This window comes from Monodelphis domestica, chromosome 4 (genome assembly GCF_027887165.1).
Source record: "Monodelphis domestica isolate mMonDom1 chromosome 4, mMonDom1.pri, whole genome shotgun sequence".
NCBI classification, from domain to species: domain Eukaryota; kingdom Metazoa; phylum Chordata; class Mammalia; order Didelphimorphia; family Didelphidae; genus Monodelphis; species Monodelphis domestica.
Genome location: NC_077230.1, coordinates 429744615 through 429769957, shown reverse-complemented (window position 1 = coordinate 429769957; position 25343 = coordinate 429744615). Strand labels below are relative to the sequence as shown.

The 25343-nt window shown below is 44.2% G+C and overlaps 1 protein-coding gene across 1 annotated transcript in view; it reads left to right on the top strand.

Annotated features, from left to right (window-relative positions):
• Nucleotides 1-25343, top strand: part of LOC130458777 (uncharacterized) — a 27708-nt gene extending 2365 nt beyond the window's left edge. Inside the window, exon 2 of the mRNA XM_056825416.1 lies at nt 14982-25343. Within this exon, the coding sequence (XP_056681394.1) occupies nt 23484-24605 (1122 nt within the window). The 5' untranslated portion in view covers nt 14982-23483 and the 3' untranslated portion in view covers nt 24606-25343. The remainder of the gene's footprint in view (nt 1-14981) is intronic.

The window sequence follows — 25343 nt, the reverse complement described above, 5'->3', positions numbered from 1 at the left end:
TTTTAGCTCTAGTTGTATACACACACACACACACACGTCTATGTATTTTGTATGCATATATCTATATACCTATTTATGTCTTGTCCTTTCATCCTATACATTTTGTCACTGTTCCCTATAAGTGTAATTCTTCTAGCTGCCCAGGTGATAGCAACAGATTTTAAGAGTTACCAATGACCTCTTTTCTTATAGGGATACATATGATTTTAACTTATTGAGTCCCTCAAAAAAGTTTTTTTTTTTGTTCTTGTTTTGTTTTGTTTTTCTTTTCCCCCTCTTTTAAAATTACCTTTTGATGATTCTCTTGAATTGTGTGCTGGGACATCAAATTTTCTGTTCAGGTCTGGTTTTTTCTTTATGAATGCTTGGAGTTCTTCTATTGTGTTGAATGACAACACTTCTCCTGTAAGAATATAGTCAGTTTTGCTGGGTAGTTGATTCTTGGTTGTGGACCAAGTTCCCTTGCTTTCTGAAATATCATATTCCATGCCTTTCTTTCCTTCAGTGTGGATGCAGCCAGATCCTGCGTTATTCTCACTGTGGTTCCATGGTATCTGACTTCTTCTTGGCAGTTTGTAATATGTTTTCTTTGGTCTGATCATTTTTGAATTTGGCTATAACATTCCTGGTGTTATCAGTTGGGGATTAAATACAGGAGGTGATCTGTAGATTCTTTCAATCTCCAGTTTTCCCTCTTGTTCTAGGATATTGGGGCAGTTTTCCTGAATAATTTCCTGTAGTATTATGTCCAGGCTTTTTCTTTTGTCATGGTAGACCAATGATTCTTAAAGTGTCTCTTCTTGAACGATTTTCTAATTCATCTGTTTCGTGAATGAGATGCTTCATATTTTGCTCAATTTTTTCATTCTTTTTGTTTTGTTTTATAGTGTCCTGCTGCCTTGTGAGGTCACTTAATTCCAGTGGTTGTATTCTCGTTTTTAAAGACTGGATTTCATCCCTGGCTTTTTGGTCATCCTTTTCCTTCTGGTCTGATTTTCTTTGAAGGTCATCTTAAGTTCTTTTCCCAATTGTCTTCATCCTCTCTTAATTGTGTTTTGAGTTCTTCCACAGCCTGTATCCAATTCGCTGGGATTTCTGGTTTATTGTTTGCTGATCTCTGCCCCTCTGTTCCATTTGCTGAATAGAAGCTCTCTATTGTAGTTTCTTTCTTCTTTTTCTCTTGTTTGTTCATATTCACCCCTTCTTTACTCCCTATATTTATCTGTGCTTTCTCCTCTCATTTTTTATTTTTGTTTTAGGGGCTTCTGTCAGTCTCCCCTCTTGGAGCTTTAACAGCAGATCTCTCCTTGTAGTCTTGTTGTATTGTAGTAGGGAGGGCTGTTGGGGGTTTGAGCTTCCCTGTCCTCTAGAGGCTTTTGATTGGATTAAAGTCCAACAGTCAATGAGGATGGGTGTGGAGCCTGGGCATCCCTGAGTTCTGGAGACCTTTGATGGGATTAAGTTCAACTTAGTTGGGTTGGGTGTGCTCTGAGTCCAAAACCTCCTGGAAGCCTAGAGCAAATATGTAGGATCTCCCCAGCTCTGGCCAGGCTGCCAAGTCTATGCTCCCTCTCTAGCTCCTTCCCCGCTGTCTGTGTTGGACTCCCTCCAGACCAGCACCTTTGCACACCCACAATTTCCCGCTGCCTCTGGAGTGTCAGTGCTCTAGTTGTGAGGAGGGATGGGTCCTGGGACCTTCCTTCTGTATTCCCCTTAAACCTGAGTGTTCTCAGATTCTGGCTTTTCGGGTGGTGTACCTTTTGAATTAAGTTCAGCAGGAGGATTCCTTGGCTCTGTCTTGTTGTTGAGTTTGATTTTCAGTCCCCTAGGAGCTTTCAGTTTGTGATTGGTAAGGAAGGGTATTCAGAGGTTTGAACTTCTGCTCCTTCTAATTCTGCTCCTTGACCACTGTGTGTGCTTCAAAGTGTCTCCTCTTACCTTCCACCTCCAGTTCCAAGGGTTGACTGGGCTCTGTTGTTGGCTCTCTCACTGAGTAAGTACAGCTTTAGTTCCCAGCATTTCTATCTCCTTCTCCTTGGAGAGTCATTTCCATCTCCTTCTCTTTGGAGAGTCATACCGATGTCGGTACCCTTGTTAATAGTAGCATTTCTTACAATACAAGTAGCTGTTTTACAATGTACACACAATAAATTCCCTCATGACATGTATATAACATAGACATTCAAAATGAAAGGTATACATTAGTGTCTAAACAATCATAGCAATTTTGATTTTGATCCCATGATAAAGTCTTTGTAGTGTGGGATCCACCTGATGTCATAAATATGTACGAGTGGGGTTTATTCCGTACGAGTTAACATGCTTGATGTTGGTTTTGTAAAGATTAAAATTTAGGGAGACTGAGGCAGGTAGAAATTAGTTTCTCTCTGCAAGGTGTATTGTATTTTTAGAGGTTTATTAAAGGTTAAGGATTAAAGAAAATACAGAATAAGAAAAATGTGCCTTCTCAGCCAAAGAAATCAAAACTATTAATAAGCACATGAAAAAGTGTTCTACATCTCTTATACTCAGAGAGATGCAAATCAAAAGAACTCTGAGGTATCACCTCACACCTAGCAGATTGGCTAACATGACAGCTATGGAAAGTAATGAATGCTGGAGGGGATGTGGCAAAGTAGGGACACTAACTCATTGCTGGTGGAGTTGTGAATTGATCCAACCATTCTGGAGGGCAATTTGGAACTATGCCCAAAGGACGATAAAAGGCTGTCTGCCCTTTGATCCAGCCATTGCACTGCTGGGTTTGTACCCGAAAGAGATAATAAGGAAAAAGACTTGTACAAGAATACTCATAGCTGCACTATTTGTGGTGGTCAAAAATTGGAAAATGAGGGGATGCCCTTCAATTGGGGAATGGCTGAACACATTGTGGTAAATGTTGGTGATGGAATACTATTGTGCTCAAAGGAATAATAAAGTGGAGGAATTCCATGGAGACTGGAACGACCTCCAGGAAGTGATGCAGAGTGAAAGGAGCAGAACCTGGAAAACATTATACACAGAGAGTGATACACTGTGGTACAATCGAAGGTAATGGACTTCTCCATTAGTGTCAATGCAATTTCCCTGAACAATCTGCAGGGATCTAAAAAACACTATCCACAAGCAGAGGATAAACTGTGCAAGTAAAAAAAACGAAAAGCAACTGCTTGACTACAGGGGGAAGGGGATATGACTGAGGAGAGACTCTAAATGAACACTCTAGAGCAAATACCATCAACAGGGAAATGGGTTTGAGTCAAGAACACATGTGAAACCCAGTGGAATCATGCTCCGGCTATGGGAGAGGTGGTGGGGGGTAGGAAAAGAAAATTATTTTTGTTTACAATGAATAATGTTTGGAAATAACCAAATAAAATGATGAAGGATGGAAGGAAGGAAGGAAAGAAGGAAGAACGAAAGAAGGAACGAACGAACCCATGCCTAGGCCAGAGAGGCCTAGACAAGACCTCAACTACATTATGAAAAGAGCCACGTCTGCTCCAAAAAGGAAGTCCAAAAAGAGACCACAAAAGCCTTTGCAATCAGGTTAAATACCTTCTCAATCTCGGCCCACATGAGTATTCAAAACATTCTGGGGAAGTGGAGCAAGGACTTCTGGGGATTGAAGTCCAGAGTTTGAGTCTATTTTTAGAGTACATGTATAAAGGACTAATAGATGTCAGCATGACAAGTGTCCATCAGTGGAGTAATAGTCAATGTCCCTAAAAACAGTGTCATGTCAGTCTTTGGTGTGGTTATAGTCACCAGTGATGGTTTCTTCCAACGTGCCTGTTATGCAATCAGCTAGCATCATTGATGTTCCTCATCTGCTTCTTTTCCTGCTCCCCTGCCACATGGCATTATGTGCTTGGTGGGTGACCAGGTGTTTTCACTCTCTGTAAACATACAAACAAAACCTCGACTCACAGTTATCATCCTGTTGGGTCCCTGACAGTCTTAATGTCCTGGTGATATTCAGCCCAATCCCTGTATGTCACACAATGCAACGTTTATCATTACATGGGAATTGTAATTTAATAACATCAGCTAATATACCTTCTGGGGTGTAGGAGAAATGGATGGTTAGTAATACCATGTCCACCCCTTTTTTCTTTTTAAAAGCTTCAATACCTTTCCCAATAACACAGACTATTGAATAAGATTGATTCTAATGAAGAGTAAGGATTGCGTGTGGACACATGGCCATTCTTGTGCATGGCAATGAACTCCCATCCCAGCATTGCTAAGGTTAAGGCGTGAAACTTAGATCCCTTCGTCTTATCCACCCTGGGATAAACTCCACCTTTACCTTGTTCCAATCTACCAATCAATACACTCTGTATTCCTGATTATGCATTCCGCATCTTTGCATATCAAAGACATTAAAAGCAGCAGCCCACAGGCACCTCCCTCTCTCTCTTGGATCTCAGGCCTTGCCCAACACTGTCTCTCACTCTCCTCCACTTCTCTCTCACCTGGGACCTGGCCTTTGGCCAGGCACTTTCCTTTTCCAATGCTAATACCTAGCTCTTTCTAATTCATCCTATTATCTACACCCTATTCTCTCAGCCATAGGGTTCCTGCTTGGCAACTAGCCCAAGGAACCTAGGCTAATTTCTCAGCTAAGCTTTATCATTTCTCTGACCTCAGTGGTGTTAACTGTGGACTACTGGATGGTTCTTTCCTTTGAGATTTTCAGTGGTTGGGGTTGTGCTCCGGGCTCCATCAAAATCAATCTGGCATGCTTTCTGAATCAATTCTTCCATCTCCCGGCCTCCTCTCTCCCCCCGCGGAATTCAAACTACTCTCCTTTCTCTCTTCTTGAGCCATTCACGGGCTAGTGCCTCATCTTTCTACCCAGATATTATATATCTTATCAGGTTTATTGGAAAGGGTAGACAGCCATTCCTCTAAGTAACCTGACCACGTGGGCCATACCCTGCAAGCATTTTTCACCTTCCCTTCACCTGTTCCCAACTTCTTCCATCCTCCTTCTCTTCTCACTTCTCTCCCTCTCAAGCCCCAAAGCCTCGACTTTTCTTGACCTACCATAGCATGTAGAGGGACTGCAACTGGCACAACTGTATTATCTCAGGAATGTTTGATGGACAGGTCAAGTGACTCAGAAGGGGGAGGGAATGAACTTTCTTGACACAAAACGTACAAGAAGACAAGTCATTCCCCAATTGATAAATGGTCAAAGAAGAAGTTCAGGGAGGTTTGGAAGAACTCCAAGTGATCTAGAATCATGGGGAAAACTACTGTTCCTCAATCACTGATGATTTGAGAAATGCACATTAAAACACCTCTGAGGTATCACCTCACACTTAACAGAAATGACAAACACTGGATGGAGGGAGTAAAGGAAAAATAGGTAAACTAAGGAACAGCTGATGAAGGAGCCAACGGAACTAACCAATTTGGAGAACAGTTTGAAACCAGGCCCAAAGGAGGGTCAAAATCACTGTAGATGCCCACTGAGGCCATGAAATGAAAAGAAGCTTGTTCCTTGTAAAGAAAGCTCAGGCCATTGTGGAAGCACACCAAAAAGTTGACAAAGATCTGGAAAGTCAAAGCTATGGTTTTTCCAGTAGCCATGGAGGCTGGGAGAGTCAGACTATGAGGAGAGCTGAATATCCCTGAATCAGTGCTTCTCTATGGTACTACTAGAATACCACAACAAGAAGGCCAGACCAGTCAATATGTAAAATAAACTAATCCAGAGCACACCCTGGAAGGTAGAATCAACATGAAATGTAGAGATCCCAGCCTAGTAGCCCAGGAAGATCCAATGAACCTCAAGTTGTAGAACTGGCTTATAAGTGGGAGACCCCAAAGCTAGGACTTGTTCCCTGTACCCTGTGAATCCCCCCCACCCCCGAAGGGAGTCTCAGGCTGGCAGGCTCAGATTGAATCATGGGTCCTAAAGTAAATGATAATCCCAGTTAGGTGGGGCTAAGCAGATGCTAAATCCTCTTTTTATCTTAGCTGGTCTTCAGAGACCCTTCCCAAGAAGACTGGGCAGGGACCACCCTGTTTAGTCTCCATTGCAAGCAGCCCATTCCCTCACACCCCAGCCTCTGGCTAGGATTTCTTCCCCTAATTGAATTATATAGTTGGAACCCTCCCATTTCCTTATAGCCATAGTCCAGTCCATCCTGTTCCCCTGCCCCTACATCCCCCCAGAGAGTATAGAGGCTTCCCAAATTCTTTTGTTCCTTGGAGTCTAGCAGGGTTGCCTTCCTAGGGATCACGTCCCCAGAGTCCATGTTTTACACCTTTGTAAAAGTGGTGGCACCAGACTCTTGAGTAAAGGGCCAAATAGTGGAATTCTCCCTGTCCTGATTAAACAGGGGTTCTTCTGCCTTCTTTGGTAGTCCTGTGTTATTTCCAAGTTAACAGTAGAAATATGAAGAAATGACGCTGCCTTGGCTAGATGAGGCGAGTGGCCCAAGGAGGATGGAAACTACCCTTGGATTATCTTGGAAACTAAGGCTGGCATTCACAGGGAATCCAGGCAAGGAGCAGGCAGGAGTTTGGCCTGTTTGTCCCTGAGAGTACCAGAGAAGCTTTGCTCTCCCCCTGCCATGTACACCCCCCCACCTCCCCAGTTTATAGCATTATTCCTTAGCAGAAAGCAGGCTATGCATGGGGACTCCCCAACAAAACCCTTTCATTACTCACTGAAGAATGTTTTACAATCCCCTAAAAACAGGACCAGGAGAGCTAATATTTAGCCCCAAACATGGAGGATCAAAGAAAGGCCAGGACCTTGGCTGGGCTGGGGGGGTGAAACACTGATCACTGACAACAGAAGGCAGACCTCCCCACTTCTTACATTGCTTTCTGATTCTGCTGCCAAGCACTGGAAATAGGACAAAAAGTAGCAAACGGGAAATGGGAACCCACGATAAGCAGTAAGAGAGGAGCTACTTGCCTTTGGATGAATTTCAGTCACCTAATCCAAATAAACAACATTCTCTGTATTGAAATCATTGGCAGATGTGTTTGCTGAGGCATTAGCAGCAATATAGGAAAGCCTGACTTCTGGGTAATCATGGCTGCAATCTAGACGCCACACACTTCCTCTCCCCAGCACCAAACGAAATAGACTACATCAAAGGAGCATAAAAATCACCTTTGGAGGAACAGAAGGACAACCCAGTACTCCACAGAGGCAAAGGTATATGGGGTTTGAACATTTCCACACTATAATAAGGAGGAAAAGCTTGCACAGAAATGTGAACTGAGCTGCCCTTCCCCCCCCCCAACTCCCCCACCAAACCAGAGTGAGCTACCTGAGAGCTCACTGGGTCAGCGAGTGAGTGGGGAACATCTCTGTCTGGGTGGGCACTCCAGGGTCCTTGGGATCTGGAGACTGCTAGGAAAAAAGTCTCGGTGGATTCATGGGAGAACCTGGTGCTGAGCACGGGAGTCAGCAGAGCTGTACTTGGGACGGTTGCGCGGAACATCTGGGTGGAGCTAAACACCAGGGGAGGACCACGCACTGATCATCTGGGCAGAGCTGAACACCTGGGCAGTGTGGCTGTGATCAGGGGCCCAGCGCTCTAAGAAACCTCGGAGACTGGGAAGAACTAGTATGAGGCAACCTAAATTCAAAGAAAACCCGTCCATACCACCCAGACCTCAGAACAAAAAGGAAAGGGGAATAAAACCACCAAAGGGATGGCTCACATGGCCCAAAATCAAGCCTCCAGAAAGAAAGGGAAAAAGGTGACTATTGAAAATTTTTATGGTGAAAGTACCCAAGGAAAAGAAGAGAATGAGGAGGAAATCCCAAAAAACTCAGAACATGCCTCCCAAAATGGAAACTATCAACAAGCTCTGGAAGATCTCAAACTGGAGCTTACCCAAAAGATGGAAACCTGGAAAGAAAAATGGGAAAAAGAGATCAGCAGTCTGACAGATAAGACTGCTCAATTGGAAAAAGAGCTCGAAGCATCCAATAGTAGGGCAGACAAAGCTGAAAAGCAAAACCAGTCCCTAACGACAAGAATTAAGCAACTCGAAGAAAGTGAGATCATAAAACAGCAAAAATCAATAAAGCAAACCCAAAAAACTAATGAATTAGAAGAAAACACAAAATATCTCACTGAGAAGGTCAATGATCTGGAAAACAGAGGGAGAAGAGACATCCTCAGAATTATTGGTCTCCCAGAAAAACCAGAGATAAACCATGAACTCAATATTATACTACAGGAGATTATAAAAGAAAATTGCCCCCACGTTCTGGAGCAAGGGGGCAAAATAGAAATAGAAAGGGTTCATAGAACACCTTCTATACTAAATCCCCAAAAGACAACCCCTAGGAATGTAATTGCGAAATTCAAGAGCTTCCAAGAAAAGGAGAAAATCCTACAAGAAGCCAAGAAGAGGAGCTTCAGATATAAGGGGGCTCCCATAAGGATCACCCATGACTTAGCGGCTAACACACTAAGAGACCGCAAAGTATGGAACACGATATTTAGAAAGGCAAGACAGCTGGGTCTCCAACCAAGAATCAACTACCCAGAAAAACTGACTATATACTTCCAGGGGAAAGTATGGGCATTCAACAAAATAGAAGATTTCCAAGCATTTGCTAAGAAAAGACCAGAGCTCTGTGGAAAGTTTGATATCCAAGCACAGAAAGCAAGAGAAACATGAAAAGGTAAATATGAAAGAAAGGGAAACGGAGATAAATCTTATCTTTTTCTTTAAGTCAAACTCTCTTCTATAAGGACTACATTTACATCAAATTATATGTGGGAAAAATGTTTTGTGTAACTCTCAAAAATTGTAGCATCATAACAGTAGTTAGAAGAAACATGCATAGGGAAAGATTGGGGCATTAAGAAGATTTTGGGAAAGTGGGGGCAAAGAAATGAAAAGGGAGGGCGGGACCTTCAATAATACTAAGACGTACTTCAAGAAATAGGGGGACTTAATAGAATAATCTTTCCCATATAAAGATACAAATGGGAAGGGGAGGGGAAGAACTCTCATATGAGGAGAGGAAGAGAGCGTGAAGTGGAATTACTTAAACCTTACTCTCAGTGAAATTAAATCTGAGAGGGAAGAACATCTAGAAGCAGTGAGATCCTGAATTCTATCTTATCAATTAGGGCAAGAAAGAAAGCAAAATTAACGGGGGGAGCATAAAAAGGGAGGGAAGAGGAGGGGGAGGGAGCATAAAAAGGGGGGGAGGAGAAGGGAGCACAAAAAGGGAGGGGCTAGAAAGGGAAGTATCTCAAGGGAGGGGACTAGGGGGACTGACCTAAAGCAAATCACTGGTCCAAAAAGAGATAGATAAAGAAGAAAGGTCAGAACTAGGGGAAGGTATCAAAATGCCAGCGAATCCACAAATGGCAATTATAACTTTGAACGTGAATGGGATGAACTGACCCATAAAACGTAGACAAATAGCAGATTGGGTTAGAACCCCAAACCCTACCATTTGTTGTCTTCAAGAAACACATATGAGGGGGGTTGACACTCAAAAGGTTAGAATTAGAGGTTAGAGTAAGACCTTTTGGGCCTCAACTGATAGAAAGAAGGCAGGGGTTGCAATCATGATATCTGACAAAGGCAAAGCACAAATAGACCTGATTAAAAGGGATAGGGAAGGTAAATATATTCTGTTAAAAGGGAGTATAGACAATGAAGAAATATCACTAATCAACATGTATGCACCAAATGGTATAGCATCTAAATTTTTAATAGAGAAACTAGGAGAATTGAAGGAGGATATAGACAGTAAAACCATATTAGTGGGAGACTTGAACCAACCACTATCAAATTTAGATAAAACAAACCAAAAAATAAACAAGAAAGAGGTACAAGAGGTGAATCAAATTTTAGAAAAATTAGAGTTAATAGACATATGGAGAAAAATAAATAGGGACAAAAAGGAATATACCTTCTTTTTAGCACCACATGGCACCTTCAGAAAAATAGACCATACACTAGGTCACAGAAACATGGCACTCAAATGCAGAAAAGCAGAAATAATAAATGCAGCCTTTTCAGATCACAAGGCAATAAAAATATTGATCGGTAAGAGTACATGGAGAGCCAAATCAAAAATTAATTGGAAATTAAATAATATGATACTCCAAAATCGGATAGTTAGAGAAGAAACCATAGAAACAATAATTTCGTTGAAGAAAATGACAACGGCGAGACATCCTTTTAAACCTCATGGGATGCAGCCAAGGCAGTACTTAGAGGAAAATTCATATCCCTGAGTGCATATATTAATAAATTAGGGAGGACAGAGATCAAGGAATTGGAAATGCAAATTAAAAAACTTGAGAACAAACAAAAACCCCCAGAAGAAAACCAAACGAGATCCTAAAAATTAAGGGAGAAATTAATAAAATCAAAAGTGACAGAACTATTGACTTAATAAATAAGACTAGAAGCTGGTACTTTGAAAAAACAGACAAAATAGACAAAGTACTGGTTAATTTAATTTTAAAAAAGGAAAGAAGAAAGGCAAATTAACAGCATCAAGGACTAAAAGGTGGATCTCACCTCCAATGAAGAGGAAATTAAGGCAATCATTAAAAATTACTTTGCCCAACTATATGGCAATAAATATACCAACCTAGGTGATATGGATGAATATTTACAAAAATACAAATTGCCTAGACTAACAGAAGAAGAAATAGATTTCTTAAATAATCCCATATCAGAAAAAGAAATCCAACAGGCCATCAAAGAACTTCCTAAGAAAAAATCCCCAGAACCTGATGGATTCACCAGTGAATTCTATCAAACATTCAGAGAACAGCTAACTCCAATACTATACAAATTATTTGGCATAATAAACACAGAGGGAATTCTACCAAACTCCTTTTATGACACAAACATGGTACTGATTCCAAAACCAGACAGGTCAAAAACAGAGAAAGAAAACTATAGACCAATCTCCCTAATGAATATAGATGCAAAAATCTTAAATAGGATACTAGCAAAAAGACTCCAGCATGTGATCAGAAGGGTCATCCACCATGATCAAGTAGGATTTATACCAGGGATGCAGAGCTGCTTCAATATTAGGAAAACCATCCACATAATTGACCACATCAACAAGCAAACTAACAAGAACCACATGATTATCTCAATAGATGCAGAAAAAGCCTTTGATAAAATACAACACCCATTCCTACTAAAAACACTAGAAAGCATAGGAATACAAGGGTCGTTCCTAAATTAATAAACAGTATATATCTAAAACCATCACCTAATATCGTCTACAATGGGGATAAACTAAATCCATTCCCATTAAGATCAGGAGTGAAACAAGGATGCCCATTATCACCTCTATTATTTGACATTGTACTAGAGACACTAGCAGTAGCAATTAGAGAAGAAAAAGAAATTGAAGGCATTAAAATAGGCAAGGAGGAGACCAAATTATCGCTCTTTGCAGATGACATGATGGTCTACTTAAAGAATCCTAGAGATTCAACCAAAAAACTAATCGAAATAATCAACAACTTCAGCAAAGTTGCAGGATACAAAATAAACCCTCATAAGTCATCAGCATTTCTATATAATTCCAACGCAGCTCAGCAGCAAGAACTAGAAAGAGAAATCCCATTCAAAATTACCTAAGACAAAATAAAATACTTAGGAATCTATCTCCCGAGACACATGATCTATATGAACACAACTACAAAACACTTTCCACACAACTAAAACTAGACTTGAACAATTGGAAGAACATTAACTGCTCATGGGTAGGATGAGCCAATATAATAAAAATGACCATCCTACCCAAACCCATCTATCTATAACAAAGTTCATTTGGAAGAACAAAAGATCATGGATATCCAGGGAAATAATGAAAATAAAATACAATGGAAGGTGGCCTTGCAGTCCCAGATCTCAGACTATATTATAAAGCAGCGGTCATCAAAACAATTTGGTACTGGTAAGAGAAAGAAAGGAGGATCAGTGGAATAGACTGGGGGCAAGCAACCTCAGCAGGACAGTATATGACAAATCCAAAGATCCCAGTTTTTGGGACAAAAATCCACTATTTCATAAAAACTTCTGGGAAAATTGGGGGACAGTGTGGGAAAGATTAGGTTTAGATCCATACCTCACAGCCTACACCAAGATAAATTCAATATGGGTGAATGACTTGAACATAAAGAAGGAAACTATAAGAAAATTAGGCGAACACAGAATAGTATACATGTCAGACCTTTGGGAAGGGAAATACTTCAAAACCAAGCAAGAATTAGAAAGAGTTACAAAATGCAAAATAAATAATCTGGAATACATCAAATTAAAAAGTTTTTGTACAAACAAAACCAATGTAACCAAAATCAGAAGGGTAGCAACAAATTGGGAAACAATCTTCAGAAAAACCTCTGACAAAGGTTTAATTACTAAAATTTACAAAGAACTAAATCAATTCTACAAAAAATCAAGCTATTCTCCAATTGACAAATGGGCAAAGGACATGAAGAGGTAGTTCTCAGCCAAAGAAATCAAAACTATTAATAAGCACATGAAAAAGTGTTCCTCATCTCTTATAATCAGAGTGATGCAAATCAAAAAAACTCTGAGGTATCACATCACACCTAGCAGATTGGCTAACATGACAGCTATGGAAAGTAATGAATGCTGGAGGGGATGTGGCAAAGTGGGGACACTAATTCATTGCTGTTGGAGTTGTGAATTGATCCAGCCATTCTGGAGGGCAATTTGGAACTATGCCCAAAGGGCGATAAAAGACTGTCTGCCCTTTGATCCAGCCATTGCACTGCTGGGTTTGTACCCCAAAGAGATAATAAGGAAAAAGACTTGTACAAGAATATTCATAGCTGCGCTCTTTGTGGTGGCCAAAAATTGGAAAACGAGGGGATGCCCATCAATTGGGGAATGGCTGAACAAACTGTGGTATATGTTGGTGATGGAATACTATTGTGCTAAATGGAATAATAAAGTGGAGGAATTCCATGGAGACTGGAAGAACCTCCAGGAAGTGATGCAGAGCGAAAGGAGCAGAACCAGGAAAACATTATACACAGAGACTGATACACTGTGGTACAATCGAAGGTGACGGACTTCTCCATTAGTGTCAATGCAATGTCCCTGAACATTCTGTAGGGATCTAAAAAATACTATCCACAAGCAGAGGATAAACTGTGGGAGTAAAAACACCGATGAAAAGCAAGTGCTTGACTACAGGGATTGAGGGAATATGACTGAGGAGAGACTCTAAATGAACACTGTAATGCAAATACCAACAACAGGGAAATGGGTTTGAGTCAAGAACACATGTGATAACCAGTGGAATTGTGCGTCGGTTATGGGAGAGGGAAAGGTGGTGGGAGGGGTGGAGGGGAGGAAAATAAAATGATCTTTGTTTCCAGTTAATAATGTTTGGAAATGACCAAATAAAATAATGTTTAAAATTAAAAAAATAAAGTAGAATTAGAACCTTAATATATATATATATATATATATATGTATATATATATATATAGGAAAGCCTAGGGAAACTGGGAGGGATCCTGGACCGGCTGGGGGAAGATGTGCCAATTTTTAAAAGATAAAAGAACAGTCTGCCAGGGAACTGAATTCTGGGAGCATTCCAGAACAGAACATGAAAGGGAAACAGTGGCTGCAAGGAGCCAGCCTGCCTTTATGAAGCCCACGTCACGCCAGACTAAACTCATTTCCTTTCTGGACAGGGTTATTGAAGTGGTAGATGAGGGAAATGACATAGGTATAGATTGCCTGGCTCTCAGCAAGGTTTCTAATAAGACATTGTATTATTCTTGTGGCGATGATGGGGGGATGCGTGCGGATCTGACAATAATGCCCGGAGATAGAAGCCGAGGACTCCAAGATTCATCATTAACAGTTCAATGTCACTTGATGAAAAGTGTCCCTGATCACCAGGCATACCTCTGGGCCGTTTAAACTTTGTGATTTTTAAATAAAAAACAAAATATCCACCCATCAAACCTGCAAATGACAATAAGAGAGGGATAGGGAAAAGACTGGATGATAGCTGCTGTCCAGAAAACACAGATAAAATTCAACAAGGATCCATATCAAGTCATACCTTGGGTGCCAAGGATCCCTTTTGCAATGATAAAATGGGTGTGACCATGGTCAGATGAAAAAGATCTGGGGCTTTTAGGGGACTGAATGTTCGTTTTGAGTCAGCAGGACATAGATTAGTCAGATCTATGTATGAGGGGGACCAAAGAAGAGCGAGAGTGAGAGCAGAGACAGAGACAGCCAGAGAGAGCCAGAGAGGAGAGCACACCTTTTGAGACGTGAAATGGGTAATGTTGAAGGTATTAAATGAAAAAGGTTTTGCATAAACAAAACCAATGCAACCAAGATTAGGTTAGGATTAGAATTCTCTGGAGATTGTATACTCATGTATAAGTATTAGATCTGCAACTGGGTTATAGAGGGTAAAGGCACATAATCTCACGGCTGGTCCCCTAGCTAATCTGAGTTTGTGGCTCACATCATCACTCCATTCACTTGCAAAGGGCACGCAGCTGCCCTGTCAGCTAAATCCAAAGACCAAGGCAAGTTGTTGCTTCCTCCATCTCCCTGGTTGGACAGATTAGACATGATCCATGAGGCCTCTGGCATCCTCCCATAGTGAGCATTCATGGGCCTAATCAAAGGGTGGGGATAAGACCAAAAAGGACTTTCACAGGGAAAAAATTTATATTAAATTCATATAATTAGATGGAAAGCAGGAAACGGGGTGGTGGGGGGGGATGGACAATGTCTCTGATAAAGGTCTCAATTCTCGAATATAGAGAACTAAATCAAATGTATATGATTAGGAGTCATTCCCCAACTGATAAATGGTCAATGGATAGGAAGCAGTTTTGAGATGAAGAAATCAAAGCTATGGTCATGAAAAAAGGCCTTCAATCACTTTTTTTCTTCTTTTTTTGAAAATCCTTTACCTCTTATTTTAGAATTGATACTAAGTAGGAGTTCCAAGGCAGAAGATCTAAAGCGTTATTGATTAGAAAAATGCAAATGCAAACAACTCTGAGGTACCATCTCACACCTATCACATTGACCGATATGACAGAAAAGGAAAATGAAAAATATTGGGTGACCTAGGAAAACTAGAACACGAATGAATGGTTGGTGGAGTTGTGAACTGATCTAGCAATTGTGCCCCTTTTATAAAAGCATGGACACTCTTTGTTCTGACCAAACCACCACTGGTTCTGTGTTCCAAAGAGATTTTCAAAATAAGGGGAAGGATCAAGGTGTACAAAAATATTTACAGCTGCTCTTTTTGTGACGGAAAAGGATTGGAAATTAGCAGGATGCCTATTCATTGGAGAATGGCTAAATACCTGGTGGTTTATGGTTGTGCCATAAGAAAAGACCAATAGGATGATTTCAGAAAAAACCTCCAAAGAATGCCATGAACTGATGCGAAGTGAAGTCAGCAAAAGCAGGAAAGCATCGCAGTACCCAGTAAAAGCAACCATAGGATGAATCGCTGTGAATGACAGGAAAAATGCAATGATTCGAGGCCCCTCCAAAGCATGCAGGACGATAAATGCTACCAACCTGCGCTGAAAGAACTGATGGAGTGAGACTGTGAACAGTAGCAGGCCATCTTCCACTTGATTTTCTTTGGGGGATTTTAGAAATGAGTCTTCTTCCACGACAGGACCAACTGGACGTGTACAAGGAATATCAAATGGGATGACGGGGAGGAGAGAATTTGGAATTTGAAATTTTATTAAACAAATGTTAAAACTGTTGTGTAATTGAGAAAGAAATTCTTGATCCAAATTTAAACATGTAGAACTGAACCCTATATCTATGTATATACGTAAATGTGTGTGCCCAGTGATCTGGAGGGTCTGGGCACTGAGGGTATTGGGTTGCATTAAGAGGGATGTATCTTATCATAAAAAAGGGAGCAGATAATTTGGAATATAAAAACCTTTGCCTTAAAGATCTCCAACAGGGTTCTAAAATCCCAGCTATAGTGGAAAGTGGAAAAAATCAGTAAGGCCAAATGTCTTTGAGAGAGTGAGACAAAGAGACAGAGACATAGAGACACACACAGAACAGAGAGGGAGAGAGAGAGGGAGACAGAGACAGAGAGAGAACAGAGAGGGAGAGAGAGAGGAGAGACAGAGACTGAGAGAGACAGAGACACAGAGACAGAGGGAGAGAGAGGGAGAAAGGGAGACAGAGACAGAGAGGGAGGGAGAGATAGGGAGAAAGGGAGACAGAGACAGAAAGGGAGGGAGAGACAGACAGAGAAAGAGAGACAGAGAGAGAGAGCGAGGGAGAGACAGAGACAGAGAGAGAGACACACAAATACACAGTGTGGGGTCCCAGAACTGCAGGGCCCACAAGGGAAGGGGTTCTCCTTAGTGCTAGGGACCCGAGGAGAGGCAGGGAATCTGAGAACCAGGGTGAAGAATGACAGACACAGACAAATCAGTGTTTAAATAGGACAGGCAAACCCCTATGACATTCTCCTTGGAAGGAAAATATGAGAGCTACACGAGGTAGAGGAAGAGATTAAGGCAGAGAATGGAAGCCGAGAGGGGCTGGAGCCTCAGGAGAGGAGAAGCTTTACTAGAGAGGGGGGGGGGGGGGAGAGATTCCTAGAGCAGAGTGAAGATCCAAGAGAAAATTCATGGGGCCGCCTTCTGTTTTTATTGCAGGCTGTAAGTGGGTAGCACTCTCAAGCACGTAGCAATCACGATACAAAGCAGAGACAATTCAGATTGGATGGCGAGGTGAAGGTGACACCTTGATGGGCGTGTAGATTTCCACCTGCGCTGTCGACTCCGAGCCAAAATGTTCATGAGTTTGTCTTAGGCAACAGGCATGTGGCCGGGTCAAGATTCCACTCACAAATATCAGAGTATCACCTTGTGTCTGGAGACACAGTAACCATACAATCATTTATATTTCATAGATGTGAATATGCTTGGAATGCTACATATCCCCCTTTTTTGTTTTAAAAATCAAATGAAGTGAAAGGTGAGTGATATAAAATGTAACGAAATTTGGGAGTAAAATTAAAAATAGAAAAATCATGTAGCATCATCAATTGATACTTCAAGTGATTCAAAGTAAACATCCAAAATATGTAGCCAAACCTCTGGCTGTGAAAAGTAATTGTGATTGTCAACAATAAGAACAATTTCACTCTCACCTTATTAATAATATTGTAGAGATAAAAATGATCTCAATGCTTAGTAATGAAAATCGAAGATAAAAGTCTCATCAAAGTTTAAAGTAATGATAAAAATAATCAGAAAATGATCTTCCCTCAAATTATCCTGAATTATTGAGGTAGCAGTCCCATAGATCATAGGACAGGTGCATTAGCAGATAGTGCCCACACACAGTTAGGATTAGAAGAAGGTGCCAGAGCATTCATAGCCAAAGAAAAGATGACTGTATCTGGAGTGAAGGGGAAATTCCTTTCTCTCCCTTGTCCTGATTATGCATTTTAGGGATATACCCGCCCAGATGCCTGCCACATGGCAATAGGGTTGGACCTTGATACTCGAGCCACCTGCGAAGGAGGGTGTCAAACACCGTGTCCCAGTACCTCCAACCTCAGCAGCCCACATCCATCCATCTCTTATGGAATATACGTCTGTGTGTGGCTTTGGCTGTCTGGCCCATTGAGGTGTCCTCTGCATTCCCTTTTCATGCAATCAGTGATGGTCTCCCAGGATAGTCACCTGCAACTTACCAAATGCTGTCATGTTCTCATAATCGCACACTGTTGGGTACATATCAAGAGAAAAAGTTTTGCACCTTCATTGCTCAGCATCAGAGTGTTAAAAGTACTTGAAATATATTTCAAAATGTAAGAAAAGAAAAACAACGGAGGAGAATCAAAGTATTCAGAGAAAATAAAGTGAGAGCATCAAATCAAGATTGCTCAATAGAATGAAAAGTGTTATAAAATGGTATAAAATGTTCTTAAAATACTTTCTCTCTTATCCCCTTTTTGTTGTTTTTGAATCGCATACCAAATATATTCGCATCTTTTACATTTTCCAAACAGCAGTGCAAACATCAATTCAAGTATCAAAATGGCCATAAACATTACATTTTGATTTGTTGTTGAGATAACACGCATGAAGCTACTGAAGGGACCTTGCACCTTCTGGCTGCATGTTTCTTATATGAGCCTTATTTAAATCTCTGCTTCTGGGTAAATGAACCATTCAATAGAATAACCCAGAATATACCATAACCAATGTTTGCAAAATTCATTCCACCAAACCAATGTTTGGATTAACAGAAGCTTGATTTGCTTTCTATGTAGAAGCAATTTCTACAGCTTCTTGTTCATATGGAGTTTGATGTGACTTATTGTTCCTAGTTGTCAATGAATAATATTCCATGTGCTTTTTCTACAAGCTTATTAGTGGCCTGCTCATTTTTTCCTATTTTCAATACATACTCCAAAAGGGGAAACTGAGGGAATACTTTGCCCTTGCTCCATGTATGTGTACAATAACCTATTCCACCCAGGAGGGTCAACCATCTGCGCGTCCACAGAGATTGTCCAACCTGGAGCCCTCAGTTTACTGCTGAGGCTTTACTTTCATATACCAGAACGTCTTCCAGTACTTGAAGTGGAAGCTAATAGACCCCAAATCCAGCGGCCTGCCTGAATTCTGGGACTGGAGTTAGAGAGCAAGAAAGAATCCCCATAAAGATATTCCCCAAGAAGATGGAGTTCCAGGACTAATCATCAATAATGATATTAACATGTAACTACAGCAATGGTCGTTGGCACATAATGTCTACATAGGCATTACCAAGAACATAATCTATACATGGATGTAGATGATCAATTTTCAAAAACGTGGGTTCCTAATTAGAATTTCAAAGTGCATTTTGCCTGACATCTCAGCCCTTTTCTAAGAGTGACATCAGGACCATCGGTCCAATAAACAGCCCTGTGCAGCATCTCCTGCACTAAACATCATTTTTGTGGTCAGGGTTAATAGGTCTGTGCTGGGCCTGAAACATTTCTATCTCCTTCTCTTTGGAGAGTCATACCGATGTCGGTACCCTTGTTACTAGTAGCATTTCTTACAATACAAGTAGGAGTTTTACAATGCACACACAATAAATTCCCTCATGACATATATATAACACAGACAGCCAAAATAAAAGGTATACGTTAGTGTCTAAACAATCATAGCTATTTTGATTTTGTCTTTGTAGTGTGGGATCCACTTGATGTCATAGATATGTACAAGTGGGGTTTAGTCCATATAAGTTAACATGCTTGATGTTGGTTTAGGTATAAAGGACCAATAGAGGTCAGCATGACAAGTGTCCATCAGTGGAATAATAGTCAATGTCACTAAAAGCAGTGTCATGTCAGTCTTTGGTGTGGTTATAGTCACCAGTAATGGTTTCTTCCAGCGTGCCTGTTATGCAATCAGCTGGCATTGTTGATGTTCCTCCTCTGCTTCTCTTCCTGCTCCCCTGCCACATGGCATGACGTGCTTGGTGGGTGACCAGGTGTTTTCACTCTCTGTAAACATACAAACAAAACCTCGACCCACAGTTATCATCCTGTTGGGTCCCTGACAGTCTTAATGTCCTGGTCATATTCAGACCAATCCCTGTATGTCATACAATGCAACGTTTATCATTACATGGGAATTGTGATTTAATAATATCAGCTCATATTCCATCTGGGGTGTAGGAGAGATGGATGGTTAGTAATACCATGCCCACCCCTTTTTTCTTTTTTAAAAGCTTCAATGCTTTTTCCAATAACATAGACTATTGAATAAGATTGATTCTAATGAAGACTTACTCTTTTTGCAAATATAAAGTGAACCCTATAAGGTAACTATCATACCTACATTTTGGACGATAGGCACAATTTGTGCTTCAGTTGGACAGTATTCCATGTACTGTCAGAACCTTTCGAATTCTATCGTTTGATATTAGAGCATATTTGGGTAACATGGAACAATTCCAATAAAATAATTGCAAGTTACACATTGTACAAATACCATTTGAAGTGTTCAGGTACGTGATCCACCTAGATCTTACAACAAACAAACACCCATACACTAGCACAACAGAATATGTGTAAGCAAATAAATGATAGTTTCCTCTAGATAGATTGTCTTACATAGAAGTACATTTGTGTGGATATTGCATTAGACCTGCGTAGGAAGCATTGTTATTGTCTCTGCAGCCCATGTGCTGCTTTTTCTGTTGTCTGGCCTCTGTGCCACGTTGTGGACGGTGCCAGAGACATCTGCCTTGTCCTTTCTGGGCAGACTTTCTTTCAGCTGGATACTTTTATTTTTCCTCCATGGACTTAGTATTTATGCCTTAGTATTTAACCAACAGTTATACTAGAATTCATTTTAAAATATTATTACAGATAAAATAACTGTTGTCTGCATATTCTGTAGCAAATGACAAAAGTCAAAGATTTTTAACTTTCTAGCTTTGCCTTTTAAGAAATACAATTAGACCTTCCCATAGAATTCTGCCATGTCCATTAGATCCAAAAATAGGCATAGCTTAAGACCTTTTTGTCTTACGATAAGTATGGGTTTAAGTACTTTTCATTGTTCAGCAAAGAGTTTACAACTTTATCTTCCCCTAAGGTATGCTTAACTTTGGGGAAGTAGAGTTCTCACATTCCTGATCAAGTACCTTCACTGCCCAAATGGAGAGTGGTCCCAATGGGAAATGGTCCCAATGGGAAATGGTCTTAATCCAACCTTATGAAGTAGGATCTGGGAATTTTTTTTAAGGTTTACAAACCTAACCTTATGAAATAGAGTCTGAGAATTTTTTTAAACCCTTACCTTCCGTCTCAGAACCAATGCTGTGTATTGGCTCCAAGGCAGAAGAGTGGTAAGGGCTAGGCAATGGGGGTCAAGTGACTTGCCCAGGGTCACACAGCTGGGAAGTGTCTGAGGCCAGATTTGAACCTAGGACCTCCCATCTCTAGGGCTGGCTCTCAATCCACTGAGCTACCCAGCTGCCCCCGAGTCTGAGAATGTTTAAGGTTCACACCCCTCTAGGGTAAGCCGAGGGTTCCGGGGCTCCAGATCCACTCTAACCCTCTCACTGTCCAGGACTAGTCAGGGAGAGTCAGGCCCAGAGCATGGAGATCATGCTGGGCCAAAGGCACCTCAGGGAGAGCAACAGCCTGCGGCCCGGTCCTCCAGAGTCCCTTCATAGGGTGACTGGGTGCCTCCTGGAGGTTCCCCTGAAAAGGCGAACAGGACCTGGGGAGGCTGCAACCATCTCAAGCTATATCTCTGCTCAAATACCTCAGAGCTTTCCCCAAAGCCCCTGCCGAGAATGTGGGCTGCCTGTCCTTCCCTCTCCAGAGCTAGCTGAGCAGCGGGCCTCCAGCTTTGGCTCTGAGCTCTGTGGCAAAGGCCCCGGGGCGTCTCCTGAGATAGGCCCAAATTTTCCAGTGCCCCCCTCCCCCGGCCCAGTCGTGGCCAGGGGCTGGAGAGGGCCTTCCTCCGGGGTGCTGCCCCCTTCTTCCTTGTCCTGCCTTGCATGGGACCCGGGGAATGCTGCCAGCTGGCCCCCCCTGACCCTCCCTACCCATACATGAGGTCACAACAGGGGCCTCCTGGCTGTGTTACGCCTGGGAGGCTGCCCCTTCTTAGCTCAGCTGTCCCAGAGAGCCATAGCCAGTCTGCCCTCCCCGCAGAGAGTATCCTGGCCCTCCTCCAGCAGCCCCCTCCACCCCCACCCCAGAGCCCTGATCCTCAGGCCCACCGAGACTCCCTGAGCCCAATGAAACCCCAGAAAACCTCACCAGGTGAGGCCCCGGCCTGGGGGGCTGCAGGGCTGCAGGGGAGCCCGCGGGGGCCGGCCAGCCCCCAGCTCCGGCCTGCTTCCTCCCTGCTCGCAGTTGTCCAGCCCGGAGAGCTCCACCTGCCGGAGGAGGAAGTGGAAGCGGAACTGTCGTTCCTGCTGTGCTTCCCCAAGCCTGGCCCGCTGCAGAGAGCCGTGGCGGAGGGCAACTACCCGCCCCTCGGGCCCTTCACGGCCATGTTTGAGAGTGACTTTGTGCAGGTGACCCCAGGCAGGCCGGTGGGCCCGGCTGGGGGAGGACGGGGGAGGGCTGGTCCGGGACACCCAGCAGGCCAGAGTCCCCTGGGTTGCTTCCCTAGATCAGAGCCCAGACTTTTCGGGAGGAGCACCCCGGGGAGCCTAGTGGAAGTGGAAGGTAAAGGACGCCCCCCTCCCCCCTGCTCCCCTGCTCTCTGGCTCGGGGCTCTTCCTGAGGCCTAACCCGGTCCCGAATCCCCCCAGGGCAGCCCAGCGTCACCATCTGGACCATCTTCTCCAGTATTTCCAGGTCTCCAAACCCGTCCAAGGTACTAGGGAGGCTGGGACTGACTGTCAGGCCAGCTGGGCCCGGCCCAGAGGGCCGGCGTGACTCCTCCCCCCCTGCCCTTGCCAGGCTATCGGAGCCTTCCAGTTCAGGGCCCTGCAGGTCCCCGTCGTGCTGGGCTCCAGTCCAGACCTTGTCCTCCTGGCTGGGCCTCCTCGAGGATTATTCAGGGCCGCTGCAGAACTTTGATTTCGAATCTCAACCAAGAGTGCTCAGGGACCCATTAGAGCCCCAAGAGGGCCCCCAAGTGTACCCCCAAGACCAGAGGTATCCCCAAGAAGGCCTCAAAAGTGGTGCCAATGCAAAAAGCCGCAGCAGCCACAGCCCCAAGAGCAGCACGGGTCTAAAGAGCAATCGCGTGACTCCTCAGGGGAGCCCAGAACCCCTGCCGAAGTTCTTTTAAAAAAAATAGAGATCTGGGATGCCTGGCAGCACGGGTGGGTCCAATGCCAGCCTCGGGAAGCCGCGTTGGCCTGGTCCCAGGTCGCCACAGAGCAGCCACAGCCCCAAGAGGGCCCCCAAGAGAGGCGCCATTCCAAGGGGCACCACCACTCAAAACGGCACCATCACTCAAAAAAGCAGCAGCTCCCCCAAGAGCAGCCACAGCCCCGAAGGCTCTGCGAATGCCAAAAGCGCAGCAGCCGCCACTCCGGGTTAAGGTTCGGGACTCCTCAGGGGAGCCCAGAACCCCTGCCGAAGTTCTTTTAAAAAAAATAGAGATCTGGGATGCCAGGCAGCACGGGTGGGTCCAATGCCAGCCTCGGGAAGCCGCGTTGGCCTGGTCCCAGGTCGCCACAGAGCAGCCACAGCCCCAAGAGGGCCCCCAAGAGAGGCGCCATTCCAAGGGGCACCACCACTCAAAACGGCACCATCACTCAAAAAAGCAGCAGCTCCCCCAAGAGCAGCCACAGCCCCGAAGGCTCTGCAAATGCCAGAAAACACAGGAGCCGCCACTGCGGGTTAAGGTTCGGGACTCCTCAGGGGAGCCCAGAACCCCTGCCGAAGTTCTTTTAAAAAAAATAGAGATCTGGGATGCCAGGCAGCACGGGTGGGTCCAATGCCAGCCTCGGGAAGCCGCGTTGGCCTGGTCCCAGGTCGCCACAGAGCAGCCACAGCCCCAAGAGGGCCCCCAAGAGAGGCGCCATTCCAAGGGGCACCACCACTCAAAACGGCACCATCACTCAAAAAAGCAGCAGCTCCCCCAAGAGCAGCCACAGCCCCGAAGGCTCTGCGAATGCCAAAAGCACAGCAGCCGCCACTCCGGGTTAAGGTTCGGGACTCCTCAGGGGAGCCCAGAACCCCTGCCGAAGTTCTTTTAAAAAAAATAGAGATCTGGGATGCCAGGCAGCACGGGTGGGTCCAATGCCAGCCTCGGGAAGCCGCGTTGGCCTGGTCCCAGGTCGCCACAGAGCAGCCACAGCCCCAAGAGGGCCCCCAAGAGAGGCGCCATTCCAAGGGGCACCACCACTCAAAACGGCACCATCACTCAAAAAAGCAGCAGCTCCCCCAAGAGCAGCCACAGCCCCGAAGGCTCTGCAAATGCCAGAAAACACAGGAGCCGCCACTGCGGGTTAAGGTTCGGGACTCCTCAGGGGAGCCCAGAACCCCTGCCGAAGTTCTTTTAAAAAAAATAGAGATCTGGGATGCCTGGCAGCACGGGTGGGTCCGCTGCCAGCCTCGGGAAGCCGCGTTGGCCTGGTCCCAGGTCGCCACAGAGCAGCCACAGCCCCAAGAGGGCCCCCAAGAGAGGCGCCATTCCAAGGGGCACCACCACTCAAAACGGCACCATCACTCAAAAAAGCAGCAGCTCCCCCAAGAGCAGCCACAGCCCCGAAGGCTCTGCGAATGCCAAAGAATACAGGAGCCGCCACTGCGGGTTAAGGTTCGGGACACCTTAGGGGAGCCCAGAACCCCTGCCGAAGTTATGTTAAAAAAGATAGAGATCTGGGATGCCTGGCAGCACGGGTGGGTCCGCTGCCAGCCTCCGGAAGCCACCCGGGTCGCCACAGAGCAGCCCAAGGACAAACCGAGGGAAGGGCCGGAGCCCACCCAGGCCTCACAGCCCTCCGCCCGGGTCAAGGCTCTGCGGAAAGCCATCCAGAAGCCACCGATCTGGCTCACCAAAGCATGGCAACACTGCAAAAAGGTGGTCTGCACCTGTACCAAGGGCTCCAACTAATCCCCTGCCCAGGCGTTAGATTTAAAATAGTTTTGAGAGTTAAATAGTTGTAGATAAGAGAGTGGGAGCCATAAACTGTGATAATTAAAATGTGGCTGTGAGCGGACTTCCGGGTTAACATGGCTGCAATCTAGCCGCGAATCACTTCCTCTCCCCAGCACCGAATGAAATAGACTACCTCAAAAGAGCATAAAAATCACCTTTGGAAGAACAGCGGGACTCTCCAGTATCCCACAGAAATGAAGGTACGTGGGGCTTGAACATTTCCACACTATAAGGAGGAGGAAAGGCTGGCACAAAAACATGAACTGAGCCGCCCCTCTCCCCCCCGCCCCCACCAAACCAGAGTAAGGTATCAGAGCTCTCACTGGGACAGCGAGTGAGTGAGGAGCATCTCTGTCTGGGGGTGCACACCAGGGTCCTTGGGTTCTAAATACTGCAGGGAAAAGAACTCTCAGGGCGTTTCACGGGAAAATCCTGCACTGAGCAAAGGGGAGGCTGTGCTGAGCAAAGGGGCGGCCGCGCTGAGAGGCTGTGCTGAGCGAAGGGACAGCCCCGCTGAGAGGCTGCGCTGAGGAAAGGGGAGGCTGCGCGGAGCAAAGGTGCCTGCACTCTAAGAAACCTTGGAGGCTGGGAAGAACTAGTCTGAGGCAACCTAAATTCACAGAAAACCCGCCCATATCACCCAGACCCCAGACCAAAAAGGAAAGGGGAATAAAACCACCAAAGGGATGGCTC